The sequence below is a fragment of the Cyanistes caeruleus genome, chromosome 6, assembly GCF_971803275.1.
Source record: "Cyanistes caeruleus chromosome 6, bCyaCae1.hap1.1, whole genome shotgun sequence".
In the NCBI taxonomy this organism is placed as follows: domain Eukaryota; kingdom Metazoa; phylum Chordata; class Aves; order Passeriformes; family Paridae; genus Cyanistes; species Cyanistes caeruleus.
In genome coordinates, this window is record NC_141706.1 from 8,715,160 (window position 1) to 8,738,210 (window position 23,051).

Sequence of the window (23,051 nt, forward strand, 5' to 3'; positions counted from 1 at the left end):
GATGTGTGTCCTGAGGAATGATGATATCCAAGTCCTTGGCTCTGGGATCTTGGGGACACCTGTTTTCCAGGTGCATTTTGCTGACTTTTCTTGGATGCGTAGGAAATTTTAGTTCCTTGCCTGTTTGCCAGTGGCACTGTGAGTGCCTGGAGAGGCAGATTGTGATGGAATTTTTTGGGAAAGCTGGATTTTCCAGCCTCTTGCTACTCATTAATAGTTCTCGTGGTCTCCCACCTCCTTCACATCTCTCATGGAATCTGGGGGTTATCCTGGATCTTTTCATGCTCTCCCCAACCTGGATCTCCCCTCTAACCCCTGGTTAAGTGGCCCCCAAGTCCCATTCCATGTGTGTTTTTCCCAAATCCTTCCCTCCCAGAGACAGTTTGTGCTGGAAGCATCCCTGGCTCCCGCTTCCATCCCCTATTTTCAGAGGAGGCCGCAGGGACAAGGCTATATTTGGACATCTCTTCCAAGAGCTGGGGGAGCAGGGAGTGACCTTGGACTCTGGGCTGCTGCTTTTATTACCTTGGGCTGTGTTTACCTACCTGGAGCAGCTTGTTCCCAAATTTTGGGAGGCCCAGGGAGCGGCACAGCCCGGATCCTGGAAGCGCTCTCCTTTTCCCACCAAAACTGGGGGTGCTGGTGCCAAAACCCAACGTTGGCACCCTGCTGTTTTTGGGATAAAAGTGCTGCTGGCCAGGGCTGGATCATTGTTTATACACTGCCACTGGTCATGGAGCTGCCTCCCAGGTATTTGGGATCACATTCCCTTAGGACAGGAACTCCTCACTGTTACATTGGGTTCCTAAAAAAATTGGACTGAACCCCCCCCCCCCCCCCCACCCCCGTAGTTTCCATTTGGAAAGGAGCTGTTTGGGTGATCCCAAACCTTGGGCAGGATTTTCTGCGGAGAAATCCATGCTGGATTGGGAATTTTGGAGGCGGCAGTGCCCTTTGCTCCATGGGATCAATCATTTACCTGCCTCCAATCTTCACTTCATTCCCTGCCCTGGGATGGGGGCACGGGGCCGGGGGGAATCTGGGGGTCACCGGAGCGGGGGTGTCCCGCAGCATCCCTCTGGCTCCTGGATGCACCCCACCATCCCGGCTCCGCCTGGCCCCTTTCTCCGCCGCCTGGGTCCCCGTGCAGGGCTGGGAAAGCAGCCCAGCGCCTCCAGGAGAAGGAGGAGGGGTGGGGAGAGGCCATGCCGGAGCTTTGCCAGATGTGGGAAAGGAGAGAAGGGGGGACGCCTTTCCCGCTGCTTCCCAAACCTAGGGGGGACCCCCTTCCCCGGCCCACAGCCAGGACAGGAATGGCCGGGATGCCACCACTCGCCCCAGCTGTAAGGGACAACCTTGGGGGTGACTCCAGACCCCCCGTGTGGGTTTGGGGGGGGCGGGTGGGTGCCGCTGGCGACCCCCCCGCTCTCGCCCCCCTCCAATCCCGCATTGTTCCCGGCTCGGCGGGAGGAGGAGGAGCAGGGCCAAGGGCCAGCGGGAAGGCAGGCGGGAAGGCGGGCGCCGGGACGTGCTGGAGCCGCCTGTCATGTTGGTGGAGCTGCTCTTCCAGGCTGCCTGTGTGTCCCTGTTCCTCTCCAGCGGCCAGGGCAGGGTGTATCCCGCGAGGAAGAAGCCGGCCAGCTTTGCCGTTGAGAGGTACCTGGATCCCCTCCCTTTTCTTTCTCTCTCTTCCAGCTACACCTGGATGGGCAGCGTGCCGAGCTCCGGCTATCCCTGCCTCCAGCTGCGGGGGGACTCGGCCGGAGAGGTCCCAGCCGGAGGGGCTGGCACCCCGCAATTCCCTCCCTCTTCCCAGGTCCAGCCTGACGCTGCTCCCCGCATCCCTGTCCTTCTCCCCACATCCCTCTCTTGCTCCCCGTATCCCTGTCCAGCCAGGGCAGGCTTCTCCCGTCACCACGTGCTGGGGTGTTCCGCATGGCTGGGAAGTGGTCGTTCCCTCTCTGTCCCACTTTATCCTACCTTCCTCTGACCCCTGCCATGCTCTGCTTCCCGGTACATGGGCACACCCTGACTGCTCGGGTTGTCCTGTCCTAGCGTTCCTGGGACCTTTGCTCCATGCAAGGGGCTCGGGACAGTGTGGCCTCAGGCTCTGGTGTCCCACAGGCGGCGCGTGGGGCCCCACATCTGCTTCCCAGGCTCCAGCAGCGGATGTTGTCCCGGCTGGATGGTGTCCCCGGGCAGCGGGAAGTGCACCCTGCGTGAGTACAGGGGTCTGGGGGGGCTCGTGGGCTCCTGTTCCTATTGCCAGAGCTCCTGTTCCCATTCCCACAGCGCTCTGCTCCTTCGGCTGTGGTGGTGGTTCCTGCATCGCTCCCAACCTTTGCATGTGCCCGGATGGAGATCAGGGAATCACCTGCCCAGGTACTGACAGAAGTGGCTATGCCAGGTGCCCATCCCTCTCCACGCCACGAATCCCAAGGGATGGAGATGGCCGTGAACCCGTGGGCACCCTGCCCAACCCTCTTCCCTCTCCATGCCACAAATCCCAGCAGATGGATTGGTGGCCGTGGCTCCTTATCACCTCTCCCCGGCACTGCCCCCTTCCGTGGGGGATCCATGGAGTGGGATGGGAAGCAGCTGGTCCTGGGGTGGCATGGGTACCTCATGGACACTGTGTTTGTGTCCCAGAACCTCCTGGAACATGTGGAGAGTACGGCTGCGACCTGTCCTGTAACCACGGTGGCTGCCAGGAGGTTGCCCGTGTGTGTCCCGTTGGCTTCTCCATGGCCGAGACGGCCAATGGCGTCCGCTGCACCGGTGAGCGGGAATGGCATTTCCCAATGGGAGTGGGCATCCTGATGGGAGTGGGCATCCTGGTGGTGCCCACACCCCAAATCTGACCGTTCCCTGATCCCCCCTAGACATCGATGAGTGCCAGAGCGCGGCCTGCGAGGGGACGTGCGTGAACACGGAGGGCGGATTCACCTGCGAGTGCGGAGCCGGCCGGGAGCTCTCTGCTGACCGCCGCAGCTGCCGGGGTGCGCGGGGTCCCGGGGGGGCGGCCAGGGCTCCCAAGGGATCCTGACCCTCATCCCAACCCCCAGACACGGATGAATGCCTGGCCACGCCGTGCCAGCACCGCTGCGAGAACAGCATGGGCAGCTATCGCTGCTCCTGCCGGCCTGGATACCACCTCCATGGGAATCGGCATTCCTGCGTGGGTGAGCACCGGGATGGGGCCCTTCCCATCAGTCCCTGGGGAATGGAGGTGGCCCTGAGCCGCTGAGCACACACCTTTCCCTCTCCATGCCCAAGGGTTGGAGGCGGCCACTGAGCCCCTGCATGTATGAGCACCATGCTTAACCCTCATCCCTCTCCATGCCATGAATCCCAAGGGATGCAGGTGGCCATGAGCCTGTGGGCACTGTGCCAGAACCCCTTCCCTCATCATGCCACAAATCCCAAGGGATGGAGGTGTCCATCAGCCCATGACCACAGTGCTGCCGCCTCATCCTCACCCCTGTGTGGGCCATGCTGAGGGCCCATCCCGGTGCTCCAGGCTCTTTCCTGGGCCATGCCCTGGGGTGCAGCACCTCCTGCCACATTCCCTTATCCCACAGATGTGGACGAGTGCCGGTGGCCTGGCGCACGCCGCTCCTGCCAGCACAGCTGCCACAACATTCCCGGCAGCTTCCGCTGCTCCTGCCGCCCCGGATACCGGCTCAGCGCGGACAGGGTGTCCTGTGAAGGTATCCGTGTCCTTCTCCTGGCTGGGGGAGAAGAGTGCTATGCTCCCATCTCCCTGCCTGCTCCAAGTGATGTCTGTGCCTTCCTGATTTCCTTCCTAGGGTACCCTAAATCTATCCTGGCCCCGTCACCCATCCTGCAATCCCTGCAGCATCCACCCACCCTTGTCCTGCTCCCTCCTGGCTCCCATCTGCTCCCGAGGGGCTCCCCCTCTCCCCACCTCCCTGTGGCAGCTCCTGGTACCCAATTCCCGCCCTCCTCCCCATCCCTGTCCCCTGAGCCGTCCCCACATGCCATGGGAGCCCCCAGCACCTCCATCCCACCATCCCATCATTGTTGGCACCGGGGGATCCCTCGGGAGCCCGGCGCTCGCTGGACAGAGCTGGGATGCCAGAGCTGCACCTGCCAGGTGAGCATCCTGTCCTCCCACCCCTTCCCATGGCACCATGCCGACCTGGGATGAGCCACCATGTGTCCTGGCAGGGGGGACGAGTCCTCTGTGACACTGTGAGCTGCTCCGTTCCCTGCTCCCACCCGCTTCCCGCTCCAGCTGGGGGCTGCTGCCCCACCTGCACGGGTGAGTCCCGGTCTCCTGATCCCCCCAATTCCCGGGATGGTCCCCCTTGAATTCCCAGGCTGACACCCCTGACCCCCATGGCTCGCAGGGTGCCTGCACAAGGGGGTGGCCAGGGCCGAGGGCGATGTCTTCTCCCCATCTGATGGGAATTGCACCATCTGTGTCTGCTTGGTGAGCTGGATTGGGATGAGAGAATCCCCCCTCATCCCTGGGAACCTCCCAGCCCTGGAGACCCTTATCCCTGGGGACCCTCATCCTGCATCCTGGCTCAACCATGGACTGGGATGCTCTGAAGTGGATGACACCCTCCCATCATCCCTCCATGGGGAATCAGAGTCCTCTTTCCCAGCCCCATGCCCCCCTCCACAGGCCGGGAATGTCTCCTGCCTCTCCACAGAATGCCCCTCAGGATCCTGCCCCAGTCCCTCTCTGGCTGACTGCTGCTCCTGCAATCCAGGTGATCCCAGGACCCCTAGTCTGGGGGAGTGAGGACCCCCGGGCTGGGCTAGGGCTTAGGGAAGAGCCGTGTTTGGCTCTACAGCCCCGCTCCTTTCCCTTTTCCCAGATAAGTGCAATTTCCAGGGACGCACATATGCACACGGAGCCCGGTTCAGCTTGGATGGGGACGACTGCACCACCTGTGTCTGCCAGGTGGGTCCTGGATGTCCCCAAAGATGAGGATCCCCAAAGCTGGGAAGTCCCCAGGGATACCCCAGTGCTTCCCTGCACCTGCTGGGGGCATCCCAGCTTTTCTCAGGGCTGATGGTAGGGACAGCAGGTGACCCATTCCCGTGTTCCCAGGGAGGAGAGGTGGAATGTTCCTTCACTCCCTGCCCCGTGCTGGATTGTCCCCAGCACCAGCGGCACCTGGGTCCTGGGCAGTGCTGCTCCACCTGCCGGGACCCTCCGGCCCCCACTGGTGAGTCAGGACAAGGGACACAGCTGGGAATGGGCAGGGAGGGACAGGGAGAGGGATGAGGGGGAAAAGCTGGGGGAAAGGGGAATGGCATGGCATGGGAAGAACATGCTGGGATAGATGATGTGGGGGATAGTTTGGGATGGGGAGAGTGGGATGTTGGGAGATTTGGGGGTGGGGTGTGGGGAAGGACAGGGTGGGATGAGGGGGGACAGCTGGAGACAGGGAGGGTGGGATGTGGGGATATTTGCTGATAGGAAGGGTGGGAGGTGGGGAATACCTAGGAACAAGGAGGGTGGAATACAGGGAACCCCTGGAGACAGGAAGGGTAGGTTTTATGGGACAGCTGGGAACAGGGATACTCCCCAGGTTGCTTCCTGGATGACAATGGCGTGGAGTTTCCCGTTGGACAGATCTGGTCTCCAGGCGATCCCTGTGAGTTATGCATCTGCCAGGTGAATGAGAACCTGCTCTGCTTCATTCCCTCTTCCCCATCCCTGCCCTAGCGCACGGCTCCTGCCCCATTCCCACCCTCGGGATGCCCGTGGCGTGGCAGGCCCCAAATCCCCCAAATCTGGCGGGTTTGGGAATCCCGAGGTGTCCGTCAGGGTGTTCCCGCCTGCAGGCAGACGGCTCCGTGAGCTGCCAGCGCACGGATTGTGTGGAGACGTGTCCTTATCCCATCCGCATTCCCGGGCAGTGCTGCCCCGACTGCTCTGCAGGTGAGCGTGCGCCCGGAATTCCGGGATTCTGAGCGGCCCGGGGACCGCCTGAGCCCCTCTCCCCGCAGGCTGCACCTACATGGGGAGGATCTTTTCCAACAACGAGACCTTCCCGTCGGCGCTGGATCCCTGCCTGAGCTGCATCTGCCTGGTGAGGGCTGGGCCGGGCGTTCCCAGAGGATTTGCGGCTCCCGCCCCGTGGGCTGAAGCCCGGTTTTTGGCTCCGTTGCAGGGAAAAGCTCCGGGGGCGCTCCGGGGTTCCTAACGCCCGGCCCTCGGGGGTCTCTCCCGTCTCTCGCAGCTGGGCTCGGTAGCCTGCTCGCCTCTGGAATGTGCCATCGTGTGCTCCTACCCCTTCCACCCCGAGGGTCGGTGCTGCCCCGTCTGTGAGGGTACGAGCCTGGGCGGGTCCCCCAAAATCCCCCCGAGCCTCCCAAAATCCCCCCGAGCCTCCCAAAACCCCCTCTGGACCTTGGTCCCTGCAGACTGCAACTACCAGGGCAGGAAGGTGGAGAACGGCCAGAGCTTCATTCCCGAGGGACAGCCCTGTACCCGCTGCACCTGCCAGGTGAGACCTGCCCATTCCCATAGGATGCCCGTGTCCATGGAGTGCCTGTGCCAGTGCCACTGGATCTCAGGAAAGGCTGGCAGGGCTGGCTCATCCCTGTTTTTCCAGCTTGGAGAGGTGAGCTGTGAGGAGAGGCCGTGTCCCCGCTCCTGCTCTGAGCCCCACACACTGCCCATGGGCTGCTGCCCATCCTGCCCAGGTAATGGGATCCCCAGATCCATCCCCTGGCACCTGGATCTGACCCCTCCAGACTGGGGGTCCTGGGAAAGAGGTAGGTGCTGACCAAAATCCTCCCTCCGTCAGCCACAGACATCCGGCTTCTGCTGCAGGGCAGTGACCTGTCCCCATCCTCATCCCTGTCCCCATCCTCATCCCTGTCCCCATCCTCATCCCAGTCCCCATCCTCATCCCAGTCCCCATCCTCATCCCCACCCTCATCCCAGTCCCCAATCCCTGAAGATTCACCCCCTGGCACCCCTCAACACCTCCGCTACCGCCTGGCCCAGCTCCTGCTTCCCACCACACTCCCCCTCAGCCCCTCTCCAGGAATTTGGGGTGCTGGAAAGCCCCCTCTGACCACTCCCAGTCCCTCCGGATATCCCTTGGCACCCGCTGTGCCCGCCGATCCCCGCTGTGAGGCCACAGCTCCCCCCAATCCCATGGGCAGCCCTGAGGCTCAGGGATCCCCTGGGAATGAGGATCCCTCTGCGGTGCCATCGGACAGCCCCAGGTTCCAGGTGCCAGGTGTGCCTGGAACTCTGTGAGGAGGAGAAGGAGGATGAAGGAAAGGAGGAAAAGGGGGTCTGCAGGACCAGCAGGCCTGGCCCTGAGGAGGGGGAGGGCAGCTGTCCCCCTGCCACCAATAAAGTCACTCTGGTATTTATTCCCTGTCCCCTCATCCCTGCACCCACCAGCACGTGGAGCCCTGGAGCTTGTCCTCTGGGAATTTTGGGATGAGTGGGTTTCCAGGGTGATGAGGGCAGTGCTGGAGGTGTTCAGCCCCCTCACCCTGAGTGGGGTTTGGGGACAGGAGAGACATGTCCTGCCCCAGGTCCCCAAGGCTGGGAGCTCCTCAGGGATGAGCAGAGCTACATCCAGGCTCCCTTCCTCAGGGCATAGGGATATCCTTGGCAGCTGAGGGTGGCACCAGGGACACACCACATTCCCAGGGATGTGGCAGCCTTTCCCAGAGAGACACAGCACAGAGGGGCTTCTCCACACCTTTATTGTCCTCAGTGCTGGCAGGAGCACTGGGAAAGGGGCAAGCCCTGCCAGCTGCTGAGTTGGGAACACCTGGGATTCCCACCCCAGCTCAGGGCAGCCGGGACAGCCCCACCTTGTTGTTGGCCCTGTCGAAGATGATGTAATACTCCCGGATAAAGACATCCCCCAGGATCCAGAGCTCGCCCTCCTCCGTGGGCACATCCATGCCTTGAAATCCCAGGGTGCAGTACCCGTTACTCTGCTCCAAGGACATGGAATGGGGTGGTCACCAGCTGTTGGATCTCTCCCTCTATCCCCACAAACCCATTCCCGGTGGGATGCTCACCCTTAACACGTAGGCTCTGGGCGGCACCGGGAATTCTTTGCCATGGATGTGGAAGATGAGGTTGGGAAGGTTGCTGACGGCCTCACAGCTGATCTGGGGAGGATGTGGCAGGTTAGTGGCCATTCCAGCTGGGATCAAATGTCCTAGGGAGCATCCTGAGGCCTCACCTCGCCACTGGAGCTGGCGCCAAGGAGCCTCATGAGGGTCCGGAAGGCCCGGATAGGAACAGCCAACAGAGTGGTTCCCGTATCCACGATGGCCTGGCATCCCCTGGAACAGGCCACTGCAGCCCCGTTGACGGAGACACTGGGAAGAGGGATGTAGGGTGAGCCTAGACTCCCCAAAACACCAGCCGGAGGGCAGGGAATGCTGGGAATACCTCTCCATAGAGATCTGCCAGTAGGTTTCAGCAGAGAGCGGGATCCAGGAGATGCCTTTGGTGGTGTAGTAGGGATCGATGGCACCAAAGAGGACAAAACTCCCACCTTGGCTGTCCCTGGAAAGGGGGATCCATCTGGGGTGGATCCCGGCCCGCCAACGCCCCCATTCCCATTGGAAAATGGGGCCAGTGTGAGGGAAAAGGGAAAAATCCTCAGCAGCTTTGGCTGGGATTTACCTGCTAAGGTAGACAGAGAAAAGATGCCTATCCACAAGGTTTTCCATCATCATGTTGTCGAAGACAGGGGTGGCTCCGGAGGAAGCAATGCTTGGGAATGCCAATCCCAGGATGCCATCGAAGGGGGTATAGTAGAAGAAATCCCCTGGCTCCGTCTCGGCCAACCCAAAAATCTGGTGGCGGACGTTGATGCCGGCAACCTGGGAGAAAGGAGACAGATGTGGGTTGGGCACAATCCCATGGGATCCCCATGGAATCCCGTGGGATGAGGGGGCTGGAGCGCCCGGCCGTACGTTGACGGTGTCGTATCCCAGGACTCCTGTCATGCTTCCTGTGCCGTAGGCGATGAACAGGGTGTCATTGGTGCTGAGGAACGTGGAGGATTCCACAGGATTGAAGCGGTTGTGATTCCCTGTGGGGGTGGGAAGGACAGGGGCTGCCTGGGATTTGTCCCTTGGGAAAAACTGGGCAGAGCCATGCAGGACTCCCAAAGGACACATTCCAGCCTCATTCCAGACACCTACTGCAGGCTGGGCTGGAGCAGAAGACTGAGGGAACCCAGAGGTTGGAGGAGCCAGTGTCGAACACCACGGTAAATTCCTGGGGTGGGGTCCCAATGGAGATGGTGCCAAAGTACTCATCCTGTTAGAATGGGATTGGGAAGGGGGTTAATGGGATGGGGAAAGGAGAAAGGATAAGGGACTAATGGGATGAGTTAAAGGGATGGGGAAGGGACTAGTGGGATGGATAACAGGCCAGTGGGATGGGGAAGGAGTCAGTGTCCCCCCCGTGCTCCTTGATCCCAGCCCCTCACATCCATGTAGTTCTCCAGGGGCTCCACAGCGATTCCCGGGAAATACTTGGCAGCCAGGTTGTAGGGATGCTGCTCCAGGTAACTCTCCAGCAATCCCTGCTCCTGCAGCCTCTGCCGCAGCGACTTCATCCTCCTCAGTGGCACCCTGTGGACAAGGACCGGGATGAATCACCGGGATGTGCCACCGGGATCACATTGCATCCCACATCTCCCAGTTTTGGAGACCCCCTGGGGCTCACCTGGTCTGGAAGCCCTGGGCCAGGCCCACCAGGGCGAGGAGCAGGAGCAGCTTCATGGTGGGAGCTCACGGAAAATGTGCCTCCGATCCCGGCCCCGCTCCTTATATCCCGGCTCCAGTGTTTGGCCGGAGGCCCCGATAAGAAAGGCAAACTGCTCCTGGGATGGTTATCAAAACGTCCTTAAGGAAGGCAGAGGGGGAATGTCAAGCTGGGGGATCCCCGTATTCCTGGCACAATTCAGGCCACGGGTATGTTGGGATGGGCAGGAAGCACTCCCAGTTATTCTGTGGGAGCTGGTGGGAATGCAAGGCTGCTTGTCCCCTGAACCCTCTAATTCCTTGCTGGAGGGTTTGAGCCAGACACTTCCAGGAATGGGGCAGCCAGAGCTTCCCTGGGAATTCCGTTCCCAGGAATGCCTCACCACCCTTGCAAGGAAGAATTTCTTCCCAAATCCCATCTAACCCAGTCTTCTGATAGTAGGAAGCTATTCCCCCTTGCCTGTCACTCCAGGTCCTTTTCCAAAGTCCCTCTCCAACTCTTGTGGAGCTCCTTAAAGCACTGGAAGAGGCTTCAAGGTCTCTCCAGATCCTTCTCCTCTTGTCAAGGCTCTGTGAAGAATTTTCAGGCTGCCAAGTCCAGACTTTGCATTCTGGGAATCAGCCAGGACTTTCTCCTTTCCAGCCCCCTACAACACATCCCATCCTCCTTTTCTTCCTCAGGGATAATCTGGTGCTCCATCCCTTTTCTCCCAACATCCCCCATCCAGGTTCTTCTTCATTTCACTCCCCCAGGGTAACCTAGCACCGTATCCTGATTCTTCTATCATTCCGAGCTGGGATGGGGCTGATTCCAAGGGAGGAATGCCAGCTCCAGCCTTAGGGAGCCTTTGATCTCCTCCAGGACAAGGTGACCGTTTCAGAACCCACTGATCCAGCACGTGGGGCCGTGACCAAAGCCAAGGTGTCCAGTCCTGCTCCGGTGACCTTCACCCAGAGGCATCTGGATGGAGCTTGGCTTTCGCTCAGCTCATCCCAGTTTTTCCCCCAGTTTAGGAACTTTGGATGTGGGAATGGAGTGACAGGGCAAGGGGAATGGCTCCAAACTGGAAAATGGGATACTGGGGAGAAACTCTTACCTGTGAGGCTGGTGAGGCCCTGGAATGGATTTCCCAGAGAAGCTGTGGCTGCCCCATCCCTGGGAGTGTCCAAAGCCAGGTTGGAGAAACCAACCTGGAATGTCCCTGTAGATTTTGGAGTTACCAAGATTTCCTCCTTTTTTTGGCCAAAATAGTAGAGAAAGTAAAAATATGAAGTTTTTCCAGAGCTATTTATCTATTGAATTCCCAGAACTGCCATCCCTGGGGATCAGGATTCCTGTTTTCTCAATGGAAAAAACACCATTATGGGGAGTTTTAGGACAAGCTTATTTTGCTGCTGGTAAATCCTATCAAAGCAGAACAATGGACCCAACAGGGATGGATTTTTGTATGGATGATATCCAAAGAAGGAAGGAGCTGTGGAATTCAGGACTGGGAAAAAAATGGGAATTGCTGTTTAGCACTAATTAAATCCAGAATAAAATTTGGGAGGATGGAAAAACAACCCCTTTTAGGGTATGAAATGTCTTCCTTGGAGAGAAATCCTGGATTTTCCCAACTCTGGTGGGGAAATGGAGGGCGTGAGATGCTGGATCCTGGAATAATCCATTCCGGTGCTGGGAGCTCATAGGATGGGAGCAGGTGGCCTCCCTGCCACAGCTTTCCATGGCACCAGAGGGCACCACATCATGCAGAGATCCCAAAACCCCCAGCTGGAAAGATGGATCTGAAAGCTTTTCCTCCTGGTTTATGCAGCCAGGGCCGCGTGAGAATTCCCGGGGAATAAAACCCTCCCAAAAATTAAGCGTTTACTGGGAAAATTTAGATTTTAAATGCCGTTTTGATGTGGAAACACCCCTTGGGATGAATTTAACCTCCATGGGAATCACCCTCTGGATCAAACAGGGATTTTCAGGCTTTTGGGACATCAAAACTTGTTCCGACAAAACTTCCTTAATTTTATCTCTGCAGCCTCCCAAAAAAATCCCCTTATGGAGACAGAGCTTTTCTTGGAAATGGATTAGTGAAGTCAACTTTTCCAGGCCCTGTTCCCAGTTTTTCTTGTCCCTTCCCTAAAGGCTTTTATCACCCGGGTGCTTTATCGGAGCTGTCAGATGAAAGGATGGAAATCTGACGCTCCCGAGGTGTCAAATTTCCGGGATTGGCTTAAAAATATTTAATTAACTTATCAAGGAAGCCCAGGGATGTTGGCTGATCCTTGTGGGAATGGAATTCTGCAGAACGGGACCTCAGGGTGCTCAGGTCACCTTTTCCTACCTGCTGTGGGTGATTTTGGCTGGGATTAAGATGCCATCCAAGGGAAAAAAACATGTGGAACCATCTTTTGTGGAAATTAAGGATACTAATAAGCAACTAATGGGAATATCCTTCCAAAACCACCTGTTTATCCCAAATTTATTTCTGGATAACACTTTTAAATGGGAATTTTTCCATTTCGTCCGTGCAAATCCAAACACAATTTTCCCTCTCCTCAAACCTTATGTTTTGATATAAAATGTTAATTAAACATTTTCCAGCTTTTCCAGGTCTGTGGAAACTGCTCCAAAAGAAGCCTGGAAAATGTTTTTTCCCCTTTGGAATGTCAAGTCCCTTTTCTTTCCCATGGCACTGGGGGTTTGACCCGGTTATCAGCCACACTGGGAACAAGTTGTCCTTGATTTATCCGGGATTATTTGGGATCATATGACTCCCATTTTTTACACAACAGCTCTCAGGTGACGGGATCAGAGGTGCCTTTCCCAGATCCCAGCACTTCTGGAACAGCTGGGTGACCTTGCCCAGACTTCCAAAGTCTCCTGAAGTAGTAGAAATCATGAAGCTCTTCCCCTGCCTCATCCTTCCATGTGTTTTGGGAATGTGGAGCTCCCGGTGGAAAAGTGGAGCATTTTCCAAGTGTACTTTGGGAAAGTTGGATTTGTGGAGTGGGTGATGAGACTGGACCTTTCTCATGAATATTCCTGTGTCATGCGAGGAGGAGCTAACCAGGTATTCCAGAGGAATTTGCTTTGATCTCTTGGATGCAGGTGGAAGAACCCGACATTTTATGAATTATTAGGATATTGGCGAGGTCTGTATGTGCTTCCTAAACCACTTCCAGCCTGGCCTTGGACACTTCCAGGTATGGAGCAACTGGAGCTTCTCTGGGCATCTTGCTTTGCCACCCTGACAGGGTAGGATATATTCCCAAAATCCAATTTAAACCCGCCCTGTGTCCATGCGGAGCCTTTCCCCCTTCCCTGTAGCTCCACGCCTTTCTCCAAAACCCCTCTCCAGCTCTCCCGGAGCCCCTCGCACCCCGGAAACACGAAGGATATAATTCCTAGAGCAGCTACAGCTCGGGGAAAACCCCGCCGGTAGCCAAAGAGCGATTATTGATTTTAAAATGCCATTAAATTGATCTGCGCTCCCGCCCCCCAACATGGCGGCGCTGGGCGGAACCACCCCCCTCACGCCCGGAGGGGGGGGAACCCGCTCCTCCCGCCCCGCCCAGGTGGGCCCGCCCATTTCCGGTTTATACCGGAAGCAGGAAGCAGCGGCGGGCGGAGGGTCCCGGCGGCGCTTTGGTGAGTCCGGGAGAGGGCCGGGAATGGGAATAACGGGAATAACGGCGGGATAACGGGGATAATGGCGCTTCTCCCGCCACGGTGCTCGCTGCAGCCCCAGAGGTGGGCAGTCCTTTGTGTCCACCTTCCTGAGCGCCTGTGGATGCTTCCCAGAGCCCACCCCAAGCTTTCCCATTCCCACCATTCCCGCTTTTCCCTCTTAAACTCCACGTAAGTTAACTAATGCCCCCCTAAAAAACCCAAATCAGGTGATTTCTGCCCCGCACCTGCAGCGCGGGACTTAATTCCCAGTTTTTCCCTGGGACAGGTTTATCTGGATCGTGGATTGGGCAATCCTGAGCCCCAGCGTGGCTGTTGTGGCATTCCCGGTGTAATATCCTTGGGATGTTCCAGCTGGATGAGAGCTAGAAGAGCTGGGAACGAAAGCAGCAGTGCAGGTGTGTTGTGTTTCCTTGGTTTTTAGGGCATTCCCACGTTATTCCATCCCATCTCTTGGAATTCACACCAGACACGGGATACTTGTTTAACATATCAGACAGCTGGGATAAATAATGAATCGTGGATATGGCACGGGAAGTCTATCATTTCCCTGATCCTTTTTGTTATTTCACTGAATTCTGTGGCAGGAAGGTGGAATTAGGTGATCCCTGAGGTCCTTCCCAGCCCTGTGGGTATGGTGAGATATGGTCAGATCCCGGTTTCCTTGCTAGAATGGGAACCTGGGATGGGATGGAGTCTGGAATGGGATGGAGACGTGGATTTTTTTCTTGACAAAAAACCCTGGGACACACAAAATTCCATCCAAATCACCTTGGGAAAGGGGGGGAAAAGTCTTTTCCCAAGCAGGAGTTAGTGGGAATGTTGTTTTACCCTCTCTGTTTATGGAACCTGGCACAGCTGCCCCAAAGACTTTAACGAGCCTGGATTTTGGTTGGAAACTTATTCCCAGTTGGATTTTGGAATTGATTTGCCTCTTTTTCCGTGTCCCAGGAATCTGGGAGGATGGATACACTGAGGGACCGGACAGTGGAGGAGCTCCGGGAGCTGCAGGAGGATTCCCAGGAGATTGAGCGCTTGGCTTTGGAATCCCAGGAGGTTTGTGCCAGGAGGTGGCTCCGGGGTGTCCTTGTCCCCTTCCCACACTCACCATCCCGAATTCCACAGGTTCAGGAGCTCCAGCTGGAAAGGGAGATGGCCCTGGCTGCCAACCGGAGCTTGGCCGAGCAGAACCTGAAATTCCAGGCGCCGCTGGAGACGGGACGCAGCGACCTGTCCAAGAAATACCAGGAGCTGCAGGAGCTGGCTGGGAGGTGCAGAGAGCAGAAGGAAAAGCTGGGTGAGCACTGGGATCTTCCTGCAGGAAGGCATATCTGCTTCCTGGAAAACTGATATCCCTCTTTTTTCCAGCAGCTGGAGAGATTAAGGATGTTATTCCACTTGGATTTCCCTCCTTCCATCAGCAGTTCCTAAACCCTGTGGTTCCCAAATCCTGTGGGCTCTCTGCTGGTTTTTCCTGGTTTCTGTTCTGTGATAGTGATTTTCCCTTGGTTTCTTCTTTTCCCCACTTGGTTTTCCCAGAGAAATTCTCGGCAGCGCTGCAGCCTCAGACTTTGCTGGATCTCCTGCAGGTGGAAAGCCAGAAGATTGAAGAGGAATCTGAGGTGAGTGTAGGGCTTAAATCCATTGGGAATTCCAGTGATTTCATCCTCAAAGACTTGCAGTTAAACCCAGTTCCTAAAATCATGGATTATCTTTGGATTCTGCTGGGTTTTCTCCAAAGAACTGGATCCATCCTTGTTTGTGTGTGGATGCTGCTCCTTGGGATGTGGATGGGAGAGACCTAAGTCAGGATTAGGGAAAAGGAGCGGAGGGATGCAGGCATGAGCCTGAGGCTGCTTCTCTCTTCCAGAAAATGGCTGAGAAATTCCTGGAGGGCGAGGTGCCCCTGGAGACATTCCTGGAGCAGTTTTCTGGGATGAGGAAGTTGTTCCACATGCGCCGGGTCCGAGTGGAAAAGCTGCAGGAGATTGTGAGGAAGTCAGAGGGATCCCAGGAGCACACCAGGGACTCTCAGCGCCCTCCTCCTCCTCCTCTTCCTCCTCCTCATGTTCCCACAGATCCACCAAAACCCTTCCCATCGGGATCTCCGGCCTTCCCTCTACCCTACAGCCCAGCTCCCACCCTCCCGCCCGGCCCCACCGCTCATGGAGCGCTTCCTCCCGCCCCTTTCCCGGGATCTCCGGTCACCGTGGGACACGTGGCTTCCTCCCAGCCCAGCTCCCAGTCCACCTTTCCCTACCCGCTTCCTCCAGCTCCCGGATATCCAGCGGCTTCCGCTGCTGACTCTGCGCCAGGGTATCCCAAATCCACCTCAGGAGGCTTTTCCTGGTCTCCATCCCGGGGCCCACCACAGCCCTTGCCCTATCCTGCTCCCCATCCCTCTCCTCCCGCTGCCAGACCGGGATACTCTCCCTACATCCCACCTGGAGCAGGGAGACCGCAGTGTCCGTACCCCACTCAGCCCCCTCTCCCGAATTTCCCGATCCCAACGCAGGCTCCCTATTCCGGGCCTCCCCCACCCTTTGGATACCCCCCACCTCCAAACCCTCAGCGTCCTCCCTGGCCTGGATACTAATCCAGGACTTCAGGGGAAGCATCCTGTGCTGATTCCTCCTTTTTTTGGGGACTGAGGAAGAGGAGAGATCCCAGAGTGTTGCTCCTGGATCCGTCAGTGCAAAGGAATTACACAGGATAAGTCACAGCTCTGGAGGTCGGAGTGAGAGGCAGAGCCAGACCGCAGAAATCTGGAGAGGAGAAACCTCCAGGGAAACCTTGGAGCACTTTCCAGTGCCTAGGGGGGCTCCAACAAAACTGGACAAGGACTTGGAGTGGTGGGATAATGGGGAATGGCTTCACACTGTTAAAGGGTGGGTTTAGATGGGATTTTGGGAGGAACTTCTTCCCTGTGATGGTGGTGAGACCCTGGAATGGATTTCCCAGGGAAGTTATGGCTGCTCCACCCCTGGAAATGTCCGAGGCCAGGTTGGACGGGACTTGGAGCAACCTGGGCCAACGGAAAGGGTTTGGAAGTGTCTGATCCCTAAGATCCCTTTCCACCCAAACCATTCCAGGGCCATCAGTGGGAGTCGGTGATTCCCACCTGGGCCTGGGCAGCCTCCAGTATTCCCGACCTCCCGTGTGGTGTTTGGGCTCCTCACATCCCCCTTCTCAGGAAACACTTGGAAACAGAGGGAATGACAAACGATGGAAATGGGATTTGCTTTGCTCAGCACTTTATCCTTCAAATCCTGCCTGTATCCCTTTAAATTATTTATAAGGAACTATTACTAATGGACTAGGATGAGGGATTGATGGAAGCAATTCCATCTCTGGGATTAATTAGAATAATAAAACTGGATGAATTAATTGCACTCCGGAGTCATGACCATGGTTACTTTGGGAAACAACGGAATATCCGGATGAGGATTGATCCCTTTATCCCTTCCTGGCATCCAACTTCCTTTGGATCCCATCACTGATATCTTTCACTCCCTCCCAGGACCATCTTCAAGCTTGCTTCAATTCCTGCACTTCATGGGTTTATCCCTAGGATAAAAACCAGGGAAAAACATGTTTCCCTGTCCCACTCCCTCCTGGCAGGGAGTTTGGAATCACACTGGGATAACAGAAGGAAAAGAACAAGATGTAATTAGTACAAAACCCCCATTTTATTACAGTTGTTGGTTATTAAATATCTCAAACTTCTTCCCAGTATTCCCACCCTTACACCTCTATCCTTTATCAATCATCCCAGCTCTTTATCCTGGTTTGGAGAAGCTGGTGATCCCACTAATCCAAAGGGCTCCTTGTACCCCCCCTACCTCTTAGATTCCTGTAAATAGCTTTAAGAAATCCCCAAAAGCTTCCTTTTCTTCCTTGAGGAGGCTGGGAAGTGCTCCTGGAAGGGCCCTGGAATGCCGGGATGCCCCCAAAGCTGAGGTGGGAGGTGGGATCAGCTCCTTTGGGAGGAAGGAACTCACACCCTGCGGGCGGAGTGCAGGTCGTAGTCACTGTCCGAGGAGTTATCCGGAGGGTTGGAGCGCTGGCACGCTGCTTCCAGAGCTGTGGAGAGCATGGATACACCTCACTGGAGGCACATCCATGGAAAAGGAACAGGAAGGGGCCGCTTCCAGCACTTACCTGGGTAAGCAGAGAGCTGGGAGCTCTTCTGGGGGGGCTGAGCGTAGTCGTTGTCCCCTCCCTGTCCCCGAAGCCTAGGTGCGGTGCTGGAGCGGTGGAAAGACACTGGAAAAGACAGTGGGATTGGGATTTTGGGGTTGGAACAGCAGTTTGGAGGGAACAAAACCATCCTGGGAAGGGGCTGAATAAAATCAGTTCCTGCTCCAGGCGTGCATCTCCTGGATGAGTTATATCCGTAAAGGAAGTGAGATCCAGGGTGCTTGCAGCAGGATCCAGGGGGGAACAGCCCACCCAGACCCCAAATCAATCTCCAGGAGTTCCAAATCCCATTCCCAGCTCCCAGGGAGCTGCTCCTCACCCGTCTGGTTGAGTCCTGTGGGGCCGATCCATTGGCGCTGCTTCTTCTTTGAGACTGAAAGAGAGAGGGAATTGTGTCTCCAAGGATCTTCCTGATCCTTCCTCTGGCTGCTTCCCCCCTGCCAGCCCCATATGTCATCCCAAATAATCCCCCCCTTCCCAATAATCCTCCCCCAGGATCCTCCACCTGCTCTTTTGTGTCTGCTTGGAGCTTAATCCCTCTTCCCGCTCCCACACTCCATGTGGGACAGGCTTGGGGACAATGGGATGGGGGATCTGTCAGGCTGAGCAGCCAAATCCCCCCCGCAAGGAGTCCAGGGAAGCATCCATGGAGCTGCCAGCCCTGAGCCAGCATGTGGGGATGGGGGAGAGGGAGAAGAAAGAAAAGAAGGATAGGGATCCCCAGGTTGTGCCCTACTTCTCTTCATCAGCTTCCGATAGGCAGGAGGGCCACAGATCAGGAAAAGGATGAGGAAAAGCAGCAGGGCCAGGCAGATGCTCACGACGGTTCCAGTGGATGTTCCAGTGGGAAGTGGCTTTGAGTCCTGGCCTGGGAAGAGCATGGATGTCATCAGGTGTGCACAGCTGGAGGTTGGTGCCGGGATTCATTACCCACAGGGAGCCCAAATCCCACGTGGATTTGGTCCCCCCATCCCTGCCCATTCCATAGGTGTGGGAATTCCAGCCCCCAGTGCTCCACATGGCTTACACGTGACTCTGGTTCGGGAGCAGCTCCGGGTATTCCCAAACTTGGGCTGGCAGAGGTGCAGGGGACCGACCCCACATGTGACTCCCATCGAGGGAAGCTCCCGGATTTCCATGCTGGAAGTGAGATTCCCACAGCCCAGCTCTCGGCAGATCTGCCGGCCGCGCTCGTCTCGCTGCGCTGCTCCAGAGTCACACAGATCCCACCACTGGCCCGCATGGAACACCTGGATGTCCCCTTGGCACGGAGTGGGGCCGGCCGCCAGCCTCCGCAGGGCCCGCGGCTGGGAATCTGCGGGAAAAAGGAGCAAATCCATAGGGAGAGGGGCTGGATCCACAGGGAGGGGTCAGACCCCTGGGGAGGGGTGAAATCCACAAGGAGAGGGAACAGATCCATGGGTAGAGGGGGATCAGACCCGTGGGAAGACAAGGGTCAGATCCATGGAGAGGTGTCAGAGCCAGAAGGAGAAAAGAGTCAGATCCATGGAGAAGGGTCAGATCTTCTGTGGGAGAAGAGCCAGATCCACTGGGAGAGAGGAGTCGGACCCACAGGCAGACAGGGATGACATCCACAGGGATACCGCTGGCACATGCTCCTCCTCCTCCCAGCACCGGCTCCTGGCACAGGGATGCTCCCAGCATCTCCCCTCGTGCCACAGGGACTGAGCCAAGCCAGAGCCAGGCATGGAGGAGCTTTGAACTCTTCCCATGGGAAATGCAGCATGGAAGCCGGCTCTGCCAGCTGTCACAGCCGATTAAACCCCCAAATCCCGTGGGATTCCAAGCTGGGCAGATGGCAGGACCCACATGGAGCCTGCTCTGAGCTTCGTGGTCTGGCTCTCTGTGCCACGGAAATGGCACCGAGCTGATTTCCAGGGAAACAGTCATGGACAAGGACAGTGAGATGCCTGTGCTTGGGAGATGCTCATGGCAAGGGAAAGATGCCTGTAGCAGGGAAGAGGGTCATGGAAAAGCAGGGATATGCCTCTGGCAGGAAGGGTATCCAGGGAGATACCAGATGCAGAGAGATGACTGGATCAGGGAGATGCCCAAGGCATGGAAGATGCTCAGGCAAATGCCTGAGGCATGGAAGTTGCTCAGGGAGCTTCCCACAGCAGGAAGGATGCCCACAGCCTGGCCCTTGCCAGTGTTCCCCACTCCCATCTGGAATCTGGGACGCTGCCATGGCTGCTCTCCCTCCCCGGAGAAGAGCATCCTTCTTGCAAGTGCCACACTCGGCACTGCCGGGAACTGAGATTTCCTGTTTTGCCTTCGCACCCCAGAGAGGAAGAGCAGGAGTGGGTGGATGGGGCCCATGGGGATGGAGCTGGTCCCCTGCTCCGGCCCCAAAATCCCCCTGGGGTATCCCACCAAATCATGGATGCTCCAGGACCACTCTCACCTGAGCAGGTGATGAAGGCGGGTGTTTTCCCCCGGGAGCTGGTCCTGTTGAAGCAGTCCAGCAGGGAACGGCTCCCACAGGAATCCACCGCCTCCCACCGCACCGGCAGGTGGATCCCTGGATCCGGCTCGCCGTGGCTGTTCCCAGCAGCGCCACAGCGCAATTCCCGGCAGATGAGGGTGACCAGATGTGACCGGTTGTGCGGGATGCTCGCTACAGCCCCCCACAGCCCCTGCTTGTGCAGCTCCAGGAAGCCAGAACAGCTGAAATTCCCGTCCACCAGCCGCAGCCTGGGGGGTCCTGGAGAGGGATTGGTGATGGAAGAGGAAGTGTTATCTACTGGGATGGCACTTTTCCCCATTATTTAGCGGGAAGTTCCCAGATTTGAGACTACGAGTTCCTCGGGAGGAGGTGCTTACCCACGGGCCCTGGGGTGGTGGCGGGGGGTGCCGGTGGGGGCTTCGGAGTAGTTTTCACTGGCTCTGGAATGAGAAGAGAGGGGCCACGTGGGCATGGATGATCCCTAGGGATTGAGGTGTCCCGGCTGGAGGTCCAGGCTCACCTCTGCAGGCGACAATGACGTGTTCCGTACAGTTTTCCAGCTCCCAGTTGCATCCTGGTGGGTTCGGTGGCCCCCTGCACCTTGTGGCCTGACTGTGTGGCCCTTTCCCACCAGGAATGCTGAGCTCCAAGGGCTCAGAGGTCAGGGGGCCACACTTTAGCCGCTGGCAGATCCAATCCAGGTCATCCATGCTCACGCTCTCCCAGCAAATTTGTCTCCATTGGTTTTCCCAGTTCACTTCCAGTATCCCAGTGCAGCGGCAGCCGCCTCTGGTGAGTCTCAGGATGGATTCTGTGGAAAAACACAATCATTAGGGGCTTTCCTTCCCTTCCCACGGGTTTTCACCATGGGAACAATGGAAAAACCTTTGGTGGGGTCTTGGGAAGCAGCAAGAGGAATGCGGGGGCCTGAGCTGGGACCCCACGATGCCCCTTCCGGATGACACAACTCCAGCACCCACCATGCTCATGGAGCTGTGGCGGCATTCCCAGAGGGCTGCTCCCCAAATTCTCACCTCCAGGAATCCAGGTGGCTCCTCCATGGTCAGGGATGGCTGTGAGAAAGAGCGGAAATGGGGCGTCAACACCACATCCCACCCTGGGGACCCCGAGTTTGGGACAGCGTCTCCGCTGCTCGGCCCGTTGATGGTTATTTTGGGGAAAAGATGGATTTTGTGGGAAAACTGGGTTTTTCGGGGGAGAAAGGTGATTTGCTGCCTCCCCATCCATCTGCTGGGGGCATCTTTACAGCTGAGAAAAGACAAGGGCCCTGCAAATTACCTCTGATGAGCCCTGCTCCTGGGTGGAAGGTTCGGGAATGGAGCCATGTGGACCGAGGCAAGGGCGGGAGCTGGCAGGGAATGAGGATGAGGGAACACCTGGCTGCCCTCAGCACCACTGGCTCAACCTTGGGACCCTGGGGACCCCCAGCGGGAGGTGGGTGGGCGTTTGGGGGGTCACCAGGGTGCTTCCCACCCCAAACCACAAATTGTGGCTCACTCAAGGTGCCGATCCCGCATGGAGCGGGAAAACCAGGGGGGAATTCTGCCACGAGATTTGAGCAGTGCAGCGAGGTCAGGGTGCCCAGTACTCACCCCACATTCCCAGCAGGAGGCACAGGATGGGCAGCCGGGTTGCCATGGGCTCCGTTGGTGGGATGGGGGCACGGGAGGCTCCGGAGGCTCCGCCGCCTCCGCTGCCCAGCCCGGAGCAGGCGAGGGAGGGGGCCCGGACAGGAACCGGCTGTTTTTCCTCCCTCTGTGGTTTTTTGACGTCACCTTTGGGCCCGTTTGAAGACTCCGTTGCCTCCCCAGGTCTTGCAGAGCATGAGAGGAAAGGGGTGAGAAACTTGTGGGGTTCATCCCCTGCCAAATCCCAGGATATCCACAGCTCTGGGAAAGGGAGGTAGTGAACATATCCAGTGCTGAGGGAGATTTGGGGGTTCCTGAGCCCCCCAGGGTTGCAGAGGAGTTGATGGCATCTCCTAAAACCCTGTGATTACCCCCAGGAACAGGATGGGGGAAAGGTTTTATCCAGGCACATCCCAGGTTCTAGCGTTCCAGGGACACCCTACACCCCTGCAAGGGCACGTGGGGTGCCAGCGGTGCTGGACCCAGGCAGGGCAGGGGCGTTAATTGATTGTGCCCTAATTAATTGCTCTGAATCCAGGTCAGGCATGCTAATGAGGCAGTTGTTTTCCATTGACTCCATGGTATTCCTGGTGGAAGGAGAGATGGATAGAGCTTCCCATCCCATCCTGCTCCACCATCCGAGGATGCTGCAGTCCCCATCCCTGGAGTAGGATCTCAGCATCTGGGTGCTCCCATCACTTGTTCCAATGTCAGTTATCCCAGGGATTCTGCTGCTCCTGATGGGAGCAGACCCTGTTGGAATACCCCACAGAGGGTCCTGGAGCTGCCCCCCACCCACTTTGGCTTTGAAAATTCCCTGGAAAAGGGGTGCAATTCCCAGGCCTGCTCCCATAGGACTCAGTGGACCATCTACAAGCCACAAAATCAACCTAAAATTCAGGATTCACCTCAAACAAGCCAGGACACCGTGCCTCGAGGAGAGATCCTGTCATCCAGGGGTGTGTGACCCCCATGGAAATGGGGTGCCTGGGGTTCAGCCCTTCCCTCAGAGCCGTCACTGGCTCTGCAGGCCATGAGATCCCAGGGATAGGATTTGGGTTCGCATTGAGCATCCGCCTTGCCTGGGGCGCTGCGAGTCAGCTCAGCATCCTGAGCGTGCCACGGCAGCTCGGGATGATTGGAATCCCTTCCCGGGGGGAGTTTGGGGGGCGCTGGGAAGTGCTGACAACGCTGCCTGCCGTGAGGAGCCTTTTAAAAAGCAGGAGCTGCCTTTGGAGCGAGCAGGAAGGGGCTTGTCGGCTGTCTGCACGCTGCTGGGATCATAATGATGAGGAAAAGGGGGATT

General features: G+C 57.3%; 4 protein-coding genes across 10 annotated transcripts; 2 read left to right on the forward strand and 2 right to left on the reverse strand.

The window, feature by feature from the left end:
- Positions 1-1,463: 1,463 nt before the first annotated feature.
- VWCE (von Willebrand factor C and EGF domains) lies at positions 1,464-7,374 on the forward strand. 4 transcript variants are annotated; one of them, XM_023928702.2, is made up of 20 exons: positions 1,464-1,656; positions 2,125-2,219; positions 2,293-2,382; positions 2,650-2,778; positions 2,883-2,999; positions 3,066-3,182; positions 3,582-3,710; positions 3,810-4,117; positions 4,192-4,285; positions 4,374-4,456; positions 4,655-4,742; positions 4,851-4,936; positions 5,087-5,204; positions 5,571-5,656; positions 5,827-5,923; positions 5,992-6,074; positions 6,225-6,315; positions 6,409-6,491; positions 6,600-6,690; positions 6,795-7,374. In XM_023928702.2, exons 1-20 carry the CDS (start codon positions 1,547-1,549, stop codon positions 7,253-7,255), a joined length of 2,556 nt encoding a protein of 851 aa, XP_023784470.2. In that variant the 5' UTR covers positions 1,464-1,546; the 3' UTR covers positions 7,256-7,374. The 4 variants fall into 4 exon arrangements, 2 of the variants coding, with proteins under 2 accessions (XP_023784470.2, XP_086748526.1); XR_015287852.1 differs by having other exon boundaries at positions 1,493-1,656; positions 6,156-6,315; XR_015287853.1 differs by having other exon boundaries at positions 1,493-1,656; positions 5,571-5,636; positions 5,810-5,923; positions 6,156-6,315.
- Positions 7,375-7,700: 326 nt separating this feature from the next.
- Positions 7,701-13,306, reverse strand: LOC111930607 (pepsin A-like). 2 transcript variants are annotated; one of them, XM_023928705.2, is made up of 11 exons: positions 13,133-13,306; positions 12,084-12,147; positions 9,710-9,866; positions 9,471-9,615; positions 9,181-9,298; positions 8,950-9,068; positions 8,657-8,856; positions 8,420-8,536; positions 8,208-8,346; positions 8,041-8,133; positions 7,701-7,953 (listed from the first exon to the last, which is right to left on the reverse strand). In XM_023928705.2, exons 3-11 carry the CDS (start codon positions 9,763-9,765, stop codon positions 7,804-7,806), a joined length of 1,137 nt encoding a protein of 378 aa, XP_023784473.1. In that variant the 5' UTR covers positions 9,766-9,866; positions 12,084-12,147; positions 13,133-13,306; the 3' UTR covers positions 7,701-7,803. The 2 variants fall into 2 exon arrangements, with proteins under 2 accessions (XP_023784473.1, XP_023784472.1); XM_023928704.2 differs by having other exon boundaries at positions 9,710-9,888.
- VPS37C (VPS37C subunit of ESCRT-I) lies at positions 12,589-16,821 on the forward strand. 3 transcript variants are annotated; one of them, XM_086892402.1, is made up of 6 exons: positions 12,589-12,945; positions 13,698-13,827; positions 14,381-14,485; positions 14,555-14,726; positions 14,969-15,051; positions 15,300-16,821. In XM_086892402.1, the coding sequence occupies exons 3-6, from the start codon at positions 14,393-14,395 to the stop codon at positions 16,023-16,025; spliced, it is 1,074 nt and encodes a 357-aa protein (XP_086748528.1). In that variant the 5' UTR covers positions 12,589-12,945; positions 13,698-13,827; positions 14,381-14,392; the 3' UTR covers positions 16,026-16,821. The 3 variants fall into 3 exon arrangements, with proteins under 3 accessions (XP_086748528.1, XP_023784474.2, XP_086748527.1); XM_023928706.2 differs by lacking the exon at positions 12,589-12,945 and adding an exon at positions 13,276-13,390; XM_086892401.1 differs by lacking the exon at positions 12,589-12,945 and adding an exon at positions 13,365-13,600.
- Positions 16,822-17,096: 275 nt separating this feature from the next.
- On the reverse strand, positions 17,097-21,830 carry CD5 (CD5 molecule). Its single transcript, XM_023928703.2, has 10 exons — positions 21,710-21,830; positions 21,131-21,169; positions 20,617-20,907; positions 20,474-20,536; positions 20,055-20,354; positions 18,657-18,944; positions 18,366-18,497; positions 17,949-18,002; positions 17,591-17,695; positions 17,097-17,512 (listed from the first exon to the last, which is right to left on the reverse strand). Exons 1-10 carry the CDS (start codon positions 21,753-21,755, stop codon positions 17,427-17,429), a joined length of 1,404 nt encoding a protein of 467 aa, XP_023784471.2. The 5' UTR covers positions 21,756-21,830; the 3' UTR covers positions 17,097-17,426.
- Positions 21,831-23,051: the final 1,221 nt, after the last annotated feature.